Source organism: Carcharhinus amblyrhynchos, chromosome 8 (genome assembly GCF_965287045.1).
Source record: "Carcharhinus amblyrhynchos chromosome 8, sCarAmb.v2.hapA, whole genome shotgun sequence".
NCBI lineage: Eukaryota > Metazoa > Chordata > Chondrichthyes > Carcharhiniformes > Carcharhinidae > Carcharhinus > Carcharhinus amblyrhynchos.
In genome coordinates, this window is record NC_137331.1 from 48,288,613 (window position 1) to 48,308,403 (window position 19,791).

The 19,791-nt window shown below is 42.1% G+C and overlaps 1 protein-coding gene across 14 annotated transcripts in view; it reads left to right on the forward strand.

The window, feature by feature from the left end:
- The window catches only part of LOC145346583 (band 4.1-like protein 3), a 191,912-nt gene that overhangs the window by 38,136 nt on the left and 133,985 nt on the right, over positions 1-19,791 (forward strand). For all 14 annotated transcript variants that reach the window (XM_080194034.1, XM_080194026.1, XM_080194021.1 and 11 more), the window contains exons 2-3: positions 1,519-1,704; positions 9,762-9,971. In XM_080194034.1, the coding sequence (XP_080050160.1) occupies positions 1,534-1,704; positions 9,762-9,971 (381 nt within the window). In that variant the 5' untranslated portion in view covers positions 1,519-1,533. The remainder of the gene's footprint in view (positions 1-1,518; positions 1,705-9,761; positions 9,972-19,791) is intronic.

Sequence of the window (19,791 nt, forward strand, 5' to 3'; positions counted from 1 at the left end):
TGCCAGGCGTTGTTTGATTTTTCCATCCCCTCCAGAGGAGGTGCTGTGAGAGCACAAGTCATCCGTAAACAAGAGTTCTCTCAGTAGCTGTTTAGTAACCTTTGTGCAAGCTTTGAGCCTTTGCAAGTTGAAGAGCCTCCTGTCTGCCCTGAATGAAATGTGTTGTCCTGTGTCTAGATATTTGAGGGCATACTTGAGCATGGCTGAGAAGTATATAGCAAACTAAGCTGGAGTCAATACACAACCTAGCTGGGTGCCATTGGTGATGGGAAAGGCACACAGTGAACCACTTTGGAAGAAGCTGGCCATTATACCATTGGGAAATGAGAAAAATGATTTATAGAATAAACTAAGAATTTTTAACAAACAGCAGCACGGTGGCACAGTGGTTAGCACTGCTGCCTCACAGTGCCAGGGAACCGGGTTCAGTTCCTGGCTTGGGTCGCTGTCTGTGTGGAGTCTGCATATTTTCCTCCTGTCTGAGGTTTCCTCTGGGTTCTCCGGTTTCCTCCCAAAGTCCGAAGTTGTGCTGGTTAGGTTCACTGGCCATGCTAAATTGCCCGTCAGTGGGATTAGCAGAATAAATACGTGGGTAACTGGCATGTTACCTGGGTGGGTTTGTTGTTGGTGCAGACCTGATAGGGTGAATGGCCGCCTCCTACACTATCGGGATTCTATGATTTTAATATACATCTCTTAAAATGTTATATTCCTATAGTGCTTATCCTTTACAGAAAGAGATCAAAGTGGAAGTTTAGAGGAAAGGAAAGAGGGGGCTTTTGAAAGTATTATTATAGGAGGTAATTAGGTTAGGTTGAGAGCTCTAGAATGCTGAGACTACAGTGATTGAAACAATGGCCAACGTTGGGGAACTGAAGATAGTTGAAAGTCACCAATAAACTATAGTTGAAGGAATGAGGACCTTATTGGGACTTGGCGAACATCACTGAGGTATCGCGATTTGGAGACCAGGGTGAAGATTTAGAAAAGCGGTTTACAGTGCTTGACTGTAAGTGGTGATGCAGTGATGAGGATAGCAGAGGTGGAAGTGCAGAACTTTGTGTGGGAGGAAACATGTATCACAGTTTCCTAATGGGTTGTACTTTGTTAGAGTGGAATGGGCGTTAGGACACAGGTTTGAGATGCTAATCTTCGACAGGATAAAGATACAGATTAAAGTATCAACACAATACATTGGACAAGAGTAGGTTGAAAATGAAATCTGAAATTTGGTGGTTTCTTGCAGGGAGGAGGTTCAGATCAGGACCTGACTTCAGTTTTGCGTTGGTAGGTGCATAAATTGGTAACTGTTTTTGGGAGAAATTGGAGTGGAGTTGATGGCATGCTAGTTAGAGAACCTGCCTGCCTTGTGTTCTATATGAAATACCAGATTCTGTTAATGCTTTGCACTGGATTTTGTCCTTTGCTCACCCAAAAGGTGAAGATAACTATCTGTCCTGTTGTGTCCTTAACAACTAATTGTAAACGGATTTTTTCCCTAATGGATCTGTCTTTCAGGATTAATTTACAATCATGACAACAGAACCGGGTTCAGACTCGGAATCAAAGCAAGATCAAGAACAGAAGGAGGCCTCTGAAAAGAAAGAGGAGGCAGCTGAACAACAGCAGAACGTCGAGCATCAGCAGGAAGACGGTATTGACGGGCCTTCTGCAGGAATTGGCAATTCTGAGACAAAGGAGCAGGTATGTCAATTATATACCACCTTTCGATAAGTCAGCCCAATGGCACAGAGGTTAGCGCTGCTGCCTCAGCTCCAATTCTGGTCTTGGATGGCTGTCTGTGTGACATTCTTCCCATATCTCCATCGATTTCTTCCGAGTGCTCCGGTTTCCTCCCACAGTCCAAAGATGTGTAGGTTAGGTGAATTGGCCATGTTAAATTGTTCCAAGATGTGTAGATGGATTAGCCATAGTAAATGTGTGGGGTTACGGGTACAAGACAGGAGAGAGGGCGTGGGTACGATACTCTGTCAGAGAGTTGGTCCAGACCCAATGGGCTGAATGGCCTCTTCTGCAGTGTAGGGATTCTATGATTCTAAATCAAGTCAGATGAAAATCACTAAGTCTTGAAATACTTCATAATTCTTGACTGTGGAGCCACTGTAATTGCAGGGAATGTGTTAATTGTCGATTACAGTTGAAGTTAAAACGGAAGTTGTCTCACGCTCATGCCATGTCACTGAAATATCCAAGTCTGCTGTTGGTTCAGGGCTATGAGCATGAATACATTATTACAAGGGCAGTTGGAGGGCTGGAATGATCTTGGGTTGTCAAGTTGAACTGGTTCTCAATCTGATGGAAAACAGCTGACTCCTGTAATGTGACTTCAGCTGTCCAGTGAAGATTTTGTGGATATATCTAGCAGACGGAGAAGTAGCTGCATTTATAGCTTGTGGCAGGGGATATAACTTCCAGAATGCCTGAGAATAGATAAGATGTATTGTAAAATTCTCCTTGATTCATAATCTGTTATATGTAGATCATGTTGTGAGAAATAAGGCATTTTTTGATTAATTGATCTCGTATCATAAGAACATAAGAAATAGGAGCAGGAGTAGGCCATCTAGCCCTTCGAGCCTGCCCCGCCATTCAATAAGATCATGGCTGATCTGTCGTGGCTCAGTTCCACTTTCCCGCCCTCTCCCCATAACCCTTAATCCCCTCTCTTATCAAGAACCCATCAACCCGCTTCTTAAAAATATTTAGCGAGGCAGCCTCCACCACTTCAACGGGCAGAGAATTCCAGAGATTCACCACCCTTTGAGTGAAGAAGTTCCTCCTCAACTCCGTTCTAAACCGCCTCCCCTTTATCTTGAGGCTGTGCCCCCTAGTCCTACTGTCTTTTTTGAGCGGGAAGAGTCTCTCCACCTCTATCCTATCCATCCCATTCATCATCTTATACGTCTCAATGAGATCTCCCCTCATTCTTCTAAACTCTAACGAGTACAAGCCTAGTTTATTCAGCCTCTCCTCATAGCTCAATCCCCTCAACTCCGGTATCAGCCTAGTAAACCTCCTCTGCACTCCCTCCAGGGCCAAAATATCCTTGCGCAGGTGCGGCGCCCAAAACTGCACACAGTACTCCAGCTGCGGCCTCACCAATGCCCTATACAGCTGCAGCAAGACCTCCCTACTTTTATATTCAATCCCCCTCGCTATGAAGGCCAGCATCCCATTCGCCTTCCTGACCACCTGCTGCACCTGCAAGCTGGGTTTTTGCGACTCATGCACAAGGACCCCGAGGTCCCTCTGCACCGTCGCCTGCTGCAGTTTTTCGCCACGTAAGTAATAGTCCTTCCTACCATTCTTCCTACCAAAGTGGACCACCTCACACTTGCCAACATTAAATTCCATTTGCCATTTCCTGGCCCATTCGCCCAGCCTATCTAGATCCTTCTGCAGACTCTCCACACCCTCCGCACAATTTGCCTTTCCCCCAATCTTGGTGTCATCAGCAAATTTCGACACCCTGCACTCGGTTCCCTCCTCCAGATCATCTATATAAATGGTAAATAGCTGAGGCCCCAGCACCGACCCCTGGGGCACCCCACTAGTCACCAACCGCCAATCCGAATAGCACCCATTGACCCCCACTCTCTGCCTCCTATTTGACAACCAATCCTCTATCCACGCTAACACCCTACCCCCAACTCCATGTCCCCTGACCTTCTGCAATAACCTCTTGTGAGGTACCTTGTCAAACGCCTTCTGAAAATCCAGAAAGACCACATCCACCGGCTCTCCTCTATCCACTGCCCTAGACACATCCTCATAGAACTCCAGTAAATTTGTCAGACACGACTTCCCTTTAATGAAACCGTGTTGCGTCTGCCCTATCAAGCAATTCCCTTCAAGATGCCTCGCAATTTCCTCCTTAATGACGGATTCCAACATTTTACCTACCACAGACGTTAAACTAACCGGCCTATAATTCCCCGCCTTTTGCCTGGCACCCTTCTTAAACAACGGCGTAACATTAGCCGTTTTCCAATCTTCCGGCACTTCCCCGGAATCCAGCGACGTCTGGAAAATAACCACCAAGGCATCCACTATAACCTCCGCCATTTCTTTCAGAACCCTCGGATGCATTCCATCCGGTCCTGGGGACTTGTCCACAATCAGCCCCTCCAGTCTGTCGAGCACCACCTCTCTAGTAACAGTAATGTCATTAAGACCCTCCAGTCCTACCACCTTTCCATCGCTAACACCCGGCAAATTATTCACGTCCTCCTCCGTGAAGACAGAAACAAAAAAGTTATTCAATACCTTCGCCATATCCCCATCCCCTACCACTAGCTCCCCTTTCTCATCCTCTAAAGGACCAACGTTCACCCTAGCCAGCCTCTTCCTTTTTATATATTTATAAAAACTCTTGCTATCCTTTTTTATATTAAGCGCTAGCCCAGCTTCATAGCTTCTCCTACCCTCCTTTATCAACTTCTTTGTCAATCTTTGTTGACATTTAAACCTTTCCCAATCCTCTTCTCGCCCACTGCTCTTAGCTACTCTAAATTCCTCCGCTTTTAATTTAACACTTTCCTTCACCTCCTTTGTTATCCACGGCTTATTACCTCTCCTCCTACTGTCCTTTTTGACCATCGGAATAAATTTCTGCTGAGCACCAAGAAAGATCTCCTTAAAGATCCTCCACTGCTCCTCAGCAGACCTACCTTCCAACGCGCTCCCCCAGTCCACATTCGCCAATTCTTCTCTCATCCTACCATACTCCCCTCTATTCAAACAAAGGACGCGTGTCCGGGAACCCACTTTCTCCTCCTCCATCTGCAACAGAAACTCCACCATGCAATGATCACTCTCTCCAAGAGGATCCTTCACCGCAAGGTCCCTAATTCTACCCGCCTCATTACATAGCACCAGATCCAAGATAGCTCGCTCCCTCGTCGGCTCCAACACACACTGTTCAAGGAAATTATCCCGGCAGCATTCCAAGAACTCCTCCTCGAGCCCACCTCGTCCAACATGGGTCGACCAATCAATATGCAGATTGAAATCTCCCATAACTACTGCCGTCCCATTCCTGCACGCCGCACTTATTTGCGTGTTAACAGCCCGCCCCACCTCCAGATCATTATTCGGGGGCCTATAGACGACACCCACCAGCGTCTTCCTCCCTTTGCTGTTCCTAATCTCCACCCACAACGATTCCACTTTCTGCTCTTTGGCTCCGATATCATCCCTTGCTACCACCTTGATACTATCCTTAATCAGCAGAGCTACGCCACCCCCTCTTTCCTCCTGCCTATCCTTCCTAAACACTTGATAGCCCTGTACATTCATCTCCCAGTCCCTGTCACCTTGCAGCCACGTCTCTGTAATGGCCACCAGATCGTATCCATTTGTGTCGATCTGCGCCACCAGCTCATCCACTTTATTCCGAATGCTTCGTGCATTCAGATAAAGCGCTTTCATCCCAGCCTTCACCTGGACCCTATTTGCCGTAACGCCACCAATTGGGACATCCTCGGCCTCTTCCCTTACCTGTACCCTATCCTTAACTTTAGACCTCGTAGCGTCACCTACCCTCGCACCCTCCCCCCCCCCCCTAATTAGTTTAAAGCCCTGTCTACAGTCCTCTTTACTCGATTCGCCAACACTCTGGTCCCAGCACGGTTCAGACCCACCCCATCCCGCCCGAACAAGTCCCACCTACCCCAATACTGGTGCCAATGCCCCATAAATTCGAACCCATTCCTCCCACACCAATCCCTGAGCCACCCATTCACTTCCTTTATCCTGTCAACCCTACGCCCGTCTGCACTCAGTTCAGGCAGTAGCCCAGAGACGACCACCTTGTCGGTTCTACTTTTTAATTCCATTCCCAGCTTTTCATACTCCCTCCCCAGATCCTCAGTCCGCACTTTGCCTACGTCGCCGGCACCCACATGTACTACAACGACCGGGTTCTCACCCTCCCACTCCAGATTCCTCTGCAGCCCAGCTGCGACATCCTGTACCCGAGCACCAGGCAGACAACACACCCTTCTGTGCACTTTGTCATTGTGACTCACTTCACCATCTTCCATTATTATTCAGTGGTACCTAAACAGGAGATGGGATTATAGATTTCATCCCAGTTTGTAACATTAGTGGCTTAGTTGAGTCAATTGCAATTTAAGTTTGAAGACCAAGTGAGTTTTTTTTTTGCAAAAGCAATTCTCAAGTTATACCTTTTTAAAAGAAACTTACTACTTACTTTTATCTAACTTGCGTATGAATTTAGTAAGGTATTGAAGGTGCAACCAGGTACTTGAAAACCCCTAGATTTATTCTGCCAGTTGTCTCTTCAGCTAGTGCTTGTGGTCATGTACCTGCTTTGGCCAGAGACTAATAACTGCTGAGAGCAATCTGGAAAGGTGACTTCTATACTTCAGAGTTGTCCATGCTATAAATTACATTTCCACCACTTTAAGCAAAGATCGGTGTGTCAGTGATTGCATGTATGCAGAACTTCCAAGATCAACTCCCACCAAATGAATGTGTTTGGGAGCAAGAGATTAATTAGCTGCTACACTCTCAAATCATTAAAGGCAAAATCTGTTTAAGTTATAAAGTGCTCAAGTGGTCTGTCAAATAGAACCCTCTTCGTTCTTCTCCAGGTAGTGTCTCCTCCTACCACCCATCTGTAAACAAAGGCATTTTTGATTTCCAGTTTTATAAGTGGCACTCTACCTCCCAACCCCTAGATTTGATATTATCTAATTTCTGCTGATAACTCCACAGCGAACTTGAGATGGAATAAACTTTGAGGGTTAGTTTATTTACACACACTCAAATATGAGAGGAGGGTAACAACGTGGCCTCCTTTCCAATCATACAATAAGAGAGGATGATAGCGAAAGGAAGTGATTTGTTTTTAAGTCACTGCATCCCAAGAACACAAGAAATACAAGTAGGGGAGGGTTACCAGGGCCTTCAAATCTGCCCCATCATTCAATACCATTGTGGCTGATGTATGCCGTTCTCGACTCCTTTTCTGTGCCATTTCTCCATTGCCCTTTAAATATTTGATGGATCAAGAAATATCTACCTCCATTTTAAATACTCCTAATGAACCAGCCTTCACTATCCTTTGGGGCAGAGAATTTCAGAGATTCGCCAAGCTCTGTGAGAATAAATTTTTACATGCATCAATTTTAAATGACTGCTCCTTTTATCTTGGAGCTATGTCCATTTGTCTGAGATTCTTCAACTAGTGAAAATATTTCACCAACTTCCCCATCAAGTCCCCTCAGGATCTTATGTTTGAATTAGGTCACTCCTCACTCTTCGAACTCCAAGGAATACAGACCCAGACTATTTAGTCTTTTGATAGGACAACCGTCTAATCCCAGGAATTAGCCTGGTGAATCTCCTTTGGACTGCTTCCAATGTTACTACATTGTTTTTTAGGTAAGGGAAGTAAAACTGTAGGCAGTATTCCAGGTGGACCAATTGACGGGCAACATGACAGTTCGGTGACTATCACTGTTTGTTCTGCAGTTACATGGACCTGGGTCAGTTTCTGTGGGAATTTGCACATTCTCCCCGTGCTTGCGTGGGTTTTTTCCGGGTGCTCCGGTTTCCTTCCACACCCCAAAAACGTGCTTTTAGGCTGATTGGTGTTAATAAATTGTCCCTAAATTGGATCTCCTTTAATCTGGCGCACCTATAATTCTCTAAATTTGTATCCCTTTATTGTGGAGCCCCTGAGATGTAGACAAAAGTCGTAGGTAGAAGAAAGATTGGAATGAGGCACTCACTGAGTGTTAAAATGGGCTTGTAGGGCCAAAGGGCCTGTTTCCTGTGCTGTGTTGCTCTTTGTTCTTTTGTGAGGTCTCACTAATACCCTGTACAATTGCAAAAGAACCTCTCTCTTAAATTTCAACCCCTTTGCAATAAAGGCCAAATGCCATTTGCCACCATAACTATTTGGTGGACCTGCTTGCTAACTTGTGATTCATGCACTAGAACACTTAGATCCCTATGTACCTCACTCACCTGCAGTCTCTCTCCATTTAGATAACAATCTGCCTTTTGATTCTTCCTGCCAAAGTGCATGACATGTTTTCATCCAGTCACCTAATCTACCTATATCCCATTGCAGAATCACAATATCCAGATCACAACATGCCCTTCCACCTATTTTTGTATCATCAGCAAATTTGGATACCTTACATTCTGTTCCTTCCTCCAGGTCATTAATGTAAATAGTGAACAGTTGAAGACCAAGAACTGATCCCTGCGGTACTGCACTAGTTACAGCTTTCCACTCTGAAAAGGATCCATTTATTCCAACTCTGTTTTCTATTTGACAGCCAGTTTTCACTCCATGCTGACACACTTCCTCCAATTCCATGGGCTATTACTTTATGCACCAGCCTCTTATGTGGCACCTTGTCACATGTCTCTTGGAAACCTAAATATACTATCAGTTTTTAATTTTTAGAAATTAGGTCTGTAATATATATTTCATAAAAATAGAGTATGGGGGTTTCAGCTCTGTATAGGGATGAGTAACCAATGTTATAAGGAATGACCTTTGTTCCTGAGGATATAATTCTAGAGTCAGAGTGGGCTAAGAGGCTGTTTAGAATTGCAGAATTATAACAGCATAGGAGGCTGTTTGACCTATGGTGCATGTGCTGGATTTAAATTGTAGCTGAGTCAACTGCTTTTCTCTCCCTTGACTGATTCTCAGTCAGTTACTGACTTCTTTAACTTGAAAAACTTGGTTGGATGTGTCTGTCAACTGAGCCACGGATGATAAAACTAGAGTGTAGTCTATAAACCCAACTGATGTTTAGATGATAGTTTAATGATAAAGAAAGGTGAGGTGAGATATGACACTAAATAGTTTATTACTTCTCATAACATGGTCTGCACGACCAGGAGTAAACAGAACACATAAATCATAAATTATGAAATACAGTTTATATATAAGCATTTAACATTATGGGCTGCACAGTGACAGATGTTAGCACTACTGTCTGATAATGTCAGGGATCCGGGTTCATTGTCAGCCTTGGGTGTCTGTCTCTGGGGAGTTTGCACATTTTCCCCATATTTGATGAGTTTCCTTTGGGTGCTTTCCAACCACAGTCCAAAAATGTGCCGGTGGATTGGCTATGCTAGGTTGCCCCTTTAATGTCTATAGATTATGGCGATTAGTCGGGTAAATGTGCAGGGTTACAGAGATAGGGTGGGGAGTTGTCCTGGCTGAGATGCTGCTTGGGATACCTGGTGCAGACTCAATGGGCCCAATGGTGCCTTCTGTACTGTAATGATTCTATGATAGGATTTCTACAGGGCAGAGAGGCTATTCCCTCATCATATAATCAGTAGCAAGAGGTTATCAATTTAGAATTGACACTAAGCAGATAGAGTTTGCATCCTTTAAGGGATAAGTGGATAAACATTGCGACAGGAAGATAATGAAACTATGGGTGAGAGTAGGATGATAGGAATAATTTTATATTGTTCCAGCAGAAAGCTGGCAAAATCATGTTGGGTCTCAATATCCGTATATGCGCTTCCACTGCTATGATTTTCTAAAAACCTCTTTGTAAACTGTGTTCCTAATTTAATAGTATAGAATAAGTTGCCATTGAAATGTCATAATTTTTTCTTAGTTAAATATTACCTGAAGATTAAGTTGCATATCGTGATTATTGTTTGTACTAAATGTTAACTGTTGAATGGAACTTGTTCCTGTAAGACTAATTGTTTGAGTGTTTCATTAGATTGATGAACAAGTAAAGGAGGTAGACGGAGCTTCTGGTAAACTTACTGTGGGTCAACAGGACGACCACCAGGCTGAGGACGACAAACTGTCCCAAAAATCCTCTTCCAGCAAGTTATCTAAATCTCCTCTCAAAGTTGTAAAAAAGCCAAAGAACATGCTGTGCAAAGTGACCCTTCTGGATGGCTCTGAGCACACGTGTGAAGTTGAGGTAAGTTGACTGATCACATGCTCATTAGTAACTGATTCAGAGTTCTTCTTTTTCTGTATATCTAATGTCCTAAAAGCCACAAATCAAAATAGCTTCCATCTGTTCTTCTGGGTCAGTGAATCCGTTTAAGCAACAAACCTGTTTTATTTTGTCCAGAAATGATTTGGATGAAATTAAATGTACATCTCCAAATTTATAGATGATACAAAATTGGGTGGGCAGTTGAACTGTGAGGAGGATGCCGAGATGCTTCAGCATGATTTGGACAGGCTGAGTGAGTGGGTATATGCATGGCAGATACAGTATAATGTGGATAAATATGAGGTTATCCACTTTGGTAGCAAAAGTAGGAAGGCAGATTATTATTTGAATGGGTGTAAATTGAGGAACATGGATACTTAGCTAGACCTTGGTGTCCTCATGCATCGATCACAAAAATAAGTGTGCAGGTACAGCAGGCAGTAAAAAAGGCAAATGGTAAGTTGCCCTTCATAGCGAGAGGACTTAAGTATAGGAATACTTTACTGCAATTGTATAGGGCATTGGTGAGGCCACACCATAGAACATTACAGCACAGAAACAGGCCTTTTGGCCCTACTTGACTGTGCCGAACCATTTTTCTGCCTAGTCCCACTGCCCTGCACCTGAGCCATATCCCTCCACACCCCTCCTATCCACGTACCTGTCCAAGTTTTTCTTAAAAACTGCAGTACACTTGCAGTATTGTGTGCAGTTTTGGTACTCTTAAAGGGAATGCAGCCAAGGTTTGTTTATTCCTGGGATGGCAGCACTGTCAAATGAGGAGAGACCTGGTCGGTTAGGATTATATTAATTGGAGTTTAGAAGAGTAAGAGGGGATCGCATAGAAACTTATAAAATCCTAACAGGGTACATTTGGAAGGAATGTTCCTGATGGTGAAGGAGTGCAGAACTAGGTGTCATAGTTTGAGGATAAGGAGTTATCCTTTGAGGATTGATGTGAGAAGAAATTTCTTCACCCAGAGAGTCGGTGATTCTGTGAAATTCATTAACATGGAAAGTAGTTGAGGCCAAAATGTTGTGTGATTTTGAGATGGAATTAGATACAACTTTTGGGATATTGAGGGGGAAGGCGGGATCAGGGTATTGAATTTGATAATCAGCCGTGCTCCTACTGAATGGCAAAGCAGGCTCGAAGGGCCAAATGGCCTACTGATTCTGCTTCAATTTGCTGTGTGTGTTTCCATGTATATCCCCTGGTGCAACGTCCAGAAGTTTTATGTTGAAGCTCTTTTGCTTTAAAATTGCTTATTAGAAGAAGCCTACTGCCTGAAACCTACTGGTAAATGTACAGAGAAAGCACAACAACTTTTAAACTAATTTTAAAGATTTACTTGGGGACTAATGTGCTGCTTGGAATTTGCTGTGCTTGGTGACAGCTGGTGCTTTGAGAGGTGCTATCTGAAATGGTAAGCCTCTTGCCAAATATGTATGTATAAGCAATCAGTGGATGTTGTAATGACCTTCAATAGTACTTACAAATATGCTGAAAATAGCTGTTCAGAATAGGAAATCTACAGGAAACCAGTGAGACATTTAAAATGTGTAAATGTCTGTCTCTGATTTTAAATGAAGTGTTGTCATTAGTGATGAAGAATTTTACTTGCCATAACAGTGGCAAAAAGAGCAACATTTTATATAGTTCTCTTTAAATGTGCAAATTATGTAAAGCATGGTCACTATCTGATTAAGACTGTGGGCACATTTTATTATTTTAAAAGAATACAACTTGTAATTGTGCAAATTACTTGATTTAAAATAAGTAATGTTGCTGCATTCTCTTTCATTACCTATTCCCTGTGATAGTTTGAAATCACCAATTTTTCTTTTTACTTAGACCATTCAGTCCATCATGCATGCACTGACATTCTGTCTCTAATTTGGAGAGCAAGATTCTGTCCACAACTGGCGCCACTTCCACAAAAGTGAAAGAAATACATAGCACCAAATGGCTCTGCTGCTTGTATCTGAGTTTGTTATTCATTCTCTATGCAATGCTAGCAAGGACAGCTTTTTAGTACCCTTGTAAAGGTGGTGATGAACCCCTCAAATGAACAAATGTGAGTGAAGGCTGCTGTGGATCCAAATTCTCAGCCTCCTGTTTAGGAGTCATACATAACCAGGGGAAATGACTGCAGCGCTCAGGACTTTAGCAAGGTCTGTAGCAAGTTGGTAGAGATTCAAAGGTTGTATTTTATCCAATTGAATGAGCCACGTCAACTTTCCAGATCAAAAGTGAAACTTTTGTAATTGTCAAGGAACTTCATTTATTTTTATACCACGTGTTTGGGTTTATATAGTACCTTTTTCATGGCCTTTTGAATATCTCAAAAGCTAAACAATATAGTCACTGCTGAAATGGAGGGAAATACAAACTTCAGTGAGATGAATGGAAAATAATCTGTTTCCTTGTTTAAGGACTAAATTTGGCCAAGAACCCAAGAAAGCTCTCCTGCTCATCCTCAAATAGTACAGTGGGATTTTTTGCATCCATCTGAAATGGCAGATGGATTCTCCATTTAGCTTCCCATCCAATATATGGCATCTCAGAAAATACTGTACTCCCTTAGCCTTGATTGGGCATTCAAGTGTCGTGTGAGAGGCTTGAAGCCCAACTGTCTGACTCAGATGTCTCTGCACTGACGTTGAACCAAAGTTGATTCAATGTTCTAACTCTATATAAAAAAAATATAATTTAGCTCCAGTATGTTATCAAGTGATTAAAAATAAATATTTTGGTAATTTAGATCTTCTGTCTCTTGAGTGTTATAAATAAAAAGAAAACTGTACTATGATGCAATTCATTTTCAAAATCTCTTTGCGAGCTATTTCAAAATCCCTTGAGAGCAGGTAGTCGAGTTCTGTATTATTGAACAATGTTGGACCTGGGAGCTGAATTGAAGTGCTGTAAATAGAGTCCAGGGATTGGAGTGTGCTGGGTGCTGAACAAAGGGAGTCAGGAGTGGGGAATGCCATAAATTGTGCCTGGTGGATTGGAGTGCGGCCTTTCCTACCTTGGAGCTGAATGTTGAGAGTTGGGAATGCCATAAGTAGCAGTGGGGAATCGGAGTCGGGAGCTGGGAATGCCATGTCAGCTGTTGAAGAGATTGAGTGGGGGGGGGGAAATTGTGACATGGCAGGAAATTAGTAACCTGATTGGCCAGTAAGCACTTGGTGTAAGGGACAGTGCATTAATAGACAGCTTAGGACACTGGAGGTCAAGTAGATCTATCAGTAACAAGAGCTAAAAATAGTTAAATACCTAATACAAAAAATGGGCGGCACGGTAGCGCAGTGGTTAGCACTGCTGCTTCACAGCTCCAGGGACCTGGGTTCGATTCCTGGCTTGGGTCACAGTCTGTGTGGAGTTTGCACATTCTCCTCGTCTGTGTGTGTTTCCTCCGGGTGCTCTGGTTTCCTCTCTCAGTCCAAAGATGTGCGGGTTAGGTTGATTGGCCATGGTAAAATTGCCTTTGGTGTCCTGAAATATGTACGTTAGAGGGCTTAGTGGTTAAATATGTGGGGATATGGGGGTAGGGCCTGGGTGGGATTGTGGTCAGTGCAGACTCGATGGGCCAAACAGCCTGTTTCTCTGCTGTAGGGTTTCTATGATTAAAACACAAGTGTAATTAAGAAATTTGTAACTTTTAGTTTTGTTTGGGGGGGGGGGTACTAGCATTTAATAAATACAGTAAATAGGTGCATATGTAAGAATAATTCTAATTAAGAAATTACTACTGCAATAAACATTTTGTATAAAGTTTAAGGTGTGTCATTGCAGCTCAGCCATGAGAAATGTGCACCCTGCAGGATGTGGAAAGTTTGCAGGCACCAAGTGCTCTCGATGACTACATCTGCAGGAAGTGTCACCGGCTGCAGAAACTTAAGCTTCAGGTTGTGGAGAAGGATAGTCTTCTGAAGCACATATATATGTTGGTGGATTGGGCAGACACTCAGTACGTGAAGTTTAATGCAGAGAATTGTGAGATGGTTCACTTTTACAGAAAGAAAATGAAGAGACAGTATAAAACAAAAGGGAGAAACTCTAAAGGAGGTATTGGAGCAAAGAGACCTTGGTGTATATGAGAGTACTTCATTGAAGGTGACAGATTATGTTGAGAAAGCAGTTAAAGCATGTTGTATCTTAGGCTTTAGTAATGGGGCATTGAGGACGAGAGGGAGGAGGTCATGTTGAACTTGTATAAGACACTAGTTAAGGCGCATTTGAAGTTATGCACCCATTCTGGGTGCCGTAGTTGAGGAAGGATATGAAGGTTTTGTAAAGAGGAGATTCAGAAGGAGGACCCCAGGAGTCAAGAACTGCAGCTATTAGGAAAGAATGGAGAGGTTGGAATTGTTTTCCTTGGAGAAAAGAAGGTTGTGAGGAGAATTGATAAAGATATCCAGGATTCTGAGAGGTATAGATAAAGTAGAAAGTAAGAAACTGTTTCCATTCGTAAGAGCAGCAAGAACGAAGAGGGCACAGATTCAAAATAATTGGCAAAAGCGATGTAAGGGTTTTTTTTCCCACCCTGTGGGGGGCTGGAGTCTGGAATCAATTTTGAGAGAGGGTGGAAGAGAGTTCGATGAGGTCTTGAAAAGTAGTTGCTATCTGGTAAGAAACCATGTGTGAGGTTATGGAGAGCCAGTTGCGGATTGGGCCAAATGACAACCTCCTATCCTGAAAAGATTCTGTGATTGAGTTGGTGCAATGCACCAACAATACAATTATCAAGATTGTATGAATAAAGATCATAGGATTTTTGAAAGCATTTATGAGAATACAATTACCAGAAGAAAGCTCAAACTCAAGATTATATGCAAATAATGTGATATTAATTTATATTTTAGTACATACTTTATTTTGCTTAGATGAATATATTATACTCCTAATTATGGTCGGTTCATTTCTAATGGAGCAGTTGCAATGTTTTACTCACTGGATCAAGCTTTTGTTGATATTTACCTTGCAAGTTTTAAAAATTAGTCTGAGTAGAGTGGGATTTGCCTTGGCTCTATTTTGTTGTTGAAATGGCCAATATATGTCCATTTTAGAGTTCTTCAGTTGTTACGTACAGTAATGCTTCAGGACATGAGTGTTTTTGTAGTAGAAATTACTTTCTTTACTTGAAATAAATTCTGATGGTTTGAGGCACCACTGTAATTGGTAGCTCGCTTTCATTTTTTTTAACCAGTTAAAGCTTTGATTGGATTCAGTGGTTTTTTTTTTGTTGAAAAGCTTCAAGTTATTCCCTTAAGGAATTCAGAATGTGTTGCATAGCACATGTGAGAGCTCAGTCTGACTTAGAAGTTCTATTAGAAACCAATTCAAAACAGCCAACCATTATTGTTTCAAGAAGATAACCATATATGTGTGTCACAGGACCATTCTTTACTCTGTAACCAAGCATAATCTTGACAGCAAGATATGTTTGAATTCTGTTGCTGTCTGAATGAGTTACTTGCAACTTGCTCTGTGTAAAGGTGGGTGAGAATGTAATTAGAAGATGATGAATGGCCAGCTGGAGTTATAAGTAAAAGAATTTAAAAAAACCCTCATCCAAGACTACTTTTTCAATCTATCCATCAAAACATGTGAAAGATTTCAGCACTAGACGAGCAAAAAATTAGTTTTGGCGACCATGGTGGCAGTTATGGTACTGAATTTTCATCTCAAGACATTCAATTTCACTGTATAAAGTTATGAAATTAATTTTAATAAGAAATTTATGAACTGTGTCAGGAAAATCTTACTGACTAAGTAACTCCTCTGCTGCTCTTGAAACTAATGCATGATGTGGGGTGGGAAGATTCAGCAAAGGGTGAATTCAAAAGCAGTAAGAGAAGCTACAGGGCCCCAGAGCAGAATAGTGAATTAGTTTTAAAAAAAAAAATGTGGAATGGGTCAGGAAGAACTTAAAAGTAATGGGTGTAATGATATCAGGCGGACAATAAAACTATAGGCTCTATTTTTGAATATGTGAAGCATTCACAGTAAAATAGATACATGAATAACAGAAAATTCAATTGGGGTAATCTTACAGTCATTCAGCAAAGCAGTTGCAGAATAATCGAGGTTGGAAGTTATTCCAAGGGTCATGTGGTGGCACAGAGATTTGCGTTGCTGCCTCTCAGCGCCGGGACCCGGGTTCAGTTCTGGCCTCAAGTGACTGTGTGGAGTTTGCACCTTCTCCCTGTATCAGTGTGGGTTTCCTCTGGATGTTCCGGTTTCCTCCCACAGTCCAAAGCAGTATGTGTTGGATTGATTGGCCATGTTAAATTGCCCTTTTAGTGTCAAGGGGACTAGCTGGGTAAATATATGGGGTAGGCCTGAGTGGGAGTGTTATCAGTCCAGGCTTGATGGGCTGAATGGCCTCCTTCTGCACTGTAAGGGTTCTATGATACTGTGATACTTGACTTTTTGAAGAAATGGCTAAGATGGAAAAGGCTGTCTCCCAAACCCTGACAGATAAGACTGCCTAATGATGAAGAATGGAATAACAGCAGCAGAGAGAAAGGATCTTGGCTTGGAAAATCAACTTATAGAATAATTTTGGGTGGAGCTAAGAAATATTTTAAGGGGCAGGGCATAATGCTTCAAGTAACATATAGGCTCCCTAACAAAATCATGCAGACTGTAAGTCAGGAGATTAGAGGTGTGTGTATATATAAGGGTAATACTGTAACTAAAGGTTACTTCAATCGTAATATGCACTGGTCAAACTAAATTTTTAGCAATAGCGTAGAGGACAAGTTCATTGAATTCAAGCTAGTTTTCTACATCAGTATGCCAAAGAATGTATGTCAATAGGATAACTGGCCTTTTTAGACTAAATATTGTGTAGAGAGAAGGTTAATTACCTATCTGGGGAGGAGTGACCCATGTTTGAATTTCTAAAAATAGAATTAATAGAATTTTATATTGAGAGTTTTAGAATGAATGAATGAATTTGTTAACTAACTAGCATTTTACCAAACAAAAAAGACAATTTCTTGTTGGACAAGCTTCTTTTGGGGCAATGACATTTGTCACTGCCAGCAATAAGTGTACCCGATTGTTCTTTATGCATCCTCTGTTTGTATTTCAGGTTTTCAGCACCCAGAGTATTTTGATTTTTGTTTTTATGTATTAAATCCACTGTGACAATACTAACAAGACTTTAAGAAGGATATAGATATAGTTCTGATTTTAAAAAAACAGGTTAAAGGGATATGGGGGAACAGGTAGGGAGGTGAGACCGGGAAGAGGTCAGCCAAGTTCTAATTGAATGGCAGCGCAGGCGAGAAGGGCTGAATTTGCCTACTTCTGCTCCAAATTCCAATGCTCCAGTGTAACCTGCCAACCCATCCACACCTCCACAGTGAGTGGTTTTCTGGCTGTGTTTTGTGTAAAAAGAAAACTAATGTTGTCTGAAACAGGAGAGAAGGATTTGAGAAGTTAATTCCTTCAGTTAGGTGTGGAATGGGTTGTAAGGACTCTTTCTTTGCAGTTTACTCTGAAGGTGTTAGTTACTGGGCTGGGGCCCAGGCTTGTAGCAGCCCAAATTCGTAACTCATTGCAAACAGCACAAATATCAATGATGAAGTGGATTTACCTAACAATTGCTGTTACCAACAAAAAAACTTTTAATAGTTAATAAAGAAGATAAAGGTATAAAAGAGAAAATTGGTTTGAATAAATTTGACACAATGTTAGTGTTAAGTAACTTGGAGGAACTAGTGGTTTACCACACTAGTAAGACATGGATTCACACTTCACATATAATTCAGACTGTCAAATGTGCACCAGGTGAAGGTAAGGAACTTTGCCCACAGGGAGGAAATAAATCGGTGATTTAGCAGGCAGGTCTGTCTGGGCTGATCTTGTACTAGGTCAAACACCTGGATCAAAAGCATAACTGTTAGACAGTGAGCAGTAAAATGTTTGCTGCTTTCAAGGAATGTATCTGCACCCAAAAGGTAGATTTTTCACTCACCAACCTAATGTAAACTCAAGGGTGAGTGGGAAATCAACCCTGGATGGGATTCCCCGGTCTCATCCATAGTGGGACCCGTTGCGAGCAAGAATGGAGAGCCAAAATTCCATTCACTTTCAGTGGCACTGGAAAATCCCAGCTGCGAACGATGATGGAAGATTTCGACCCCTTTATCATGTTCCATGGGAATTTTAATGCTTATGTTGTTGGCAGCTGATGAACCCTCTGCCCACATCAGGTAGGAATAGACTCGACTGTCCTTTTAATTGCTGGACGCCCATCCTAGCTGTCCCTTTGAATAATATCTGATCAATAAGCATTTAAAATGTTTCTTTTGGAGGAGCAGGGATGTTTGTCCAGGTCCTACAAGAAAACGAGCTTCTACAAGAAAACGAGCTTCTACAATTGGCGTCTGTCTCTCACCCATGAGACTCTGAATAACTCCTCCCTTGCAAGCATCTTCTTGCTAACAGTTGACCTCCAGACTATATTTTAACTTACTACCAGCTGCCTCTTTCCACCAATTTTAGATAGGCAGTTATAGAATCTCTACGGAGCAGAAGGAGACCATTCAACCCATTGAGGCTACACCCACCCTCTGACAGAGTATCTTACCCAGGCTCTCCTCCACCCTATTCCCATAACCTCATGTGTATTTACTCCACTAATCCCCCAACCTACACATCTGGGGACACTTGAATGGCAATTTAGCATGGCCAATCCACCTAATCTCCACATCTTTGGACTGCTGTTGTCTGTTGGGATTTGTATGACGCCAGTTAATATATCTGGGCTTCAAATTGATGTTGTTGCAGGGTGGTGATGTTGTTTGACACATCTAGCAATAGGGTCTATAATTAACAAAATAATATAGCATTTCTATGAAAAATGTAATGTCAAATCAAGTTGCTTGATCTGTTTATTAGAAATGCAGATTGCTGCTTTCTCAATGCTTTGAGACACCCCAGTTAAACATGTGATCGCAGCTGCAGCTATTTGGGATCTACATATTTTGCACCATTCTAAAAATGGATACAAATAAAGCGTATATTACATTCTACTCCTGATAATTCCATTTTAAGAACTGAATTATCTAATAATTTCATTGAAGTAATAGCAATGGAAAGCAAGAACTAAGTGCCAAAAATTAATCAAAAGATATTTTGAAATGGTGAAATTGAATTAATAGTAGTTTATAAATTGTTCATACATTTCTAGATGTTCGTTGGTGTGACTTAGTTACAACAGGGGACGTTGCTGTTGGCCCTGTTTGGAACCCTACATCTTTCAGTTGTTGGAGGTTACTCTAAATAAATCGATATGGGTTTTTCTGCACCACTGTAAGTAGAATTGGTGCTGGCTCAAAATTTACATGATGCTTTATTTAGGGAGCATTGTATGGTTGACAGCCACTTGAAACAAACCCTAAATCACTAACGAATCTGTGTTGAGTGGAAAATGGTGCGAGGTTTTGCAAATTACTCAGGATGAGCTTTAGATTGCTGTTGGTTTGAATCATCATCAAATCCCTACAGGATAGGAGGAGGCCATTCAGTCTGTTGGGCCTGCACTGACTACAATCCCACCCAGGCCCTATTCCTATAACCCCTCATATTTAACCTGCTAATCCCCTGACACTAGGGTCAATTTAACATGGTCAATCAGCCTAAACCGCACATATTTGTGGGATGGAAGGAGGAAACTGGAGCACCTAGAAGAAAAGCACGTCAACATGAGGAAAATGTGCAAACTCCACACACGCAGTCACCTGAGGCAGGAATTGAACCTGGGTCCCTGGAGCTGTG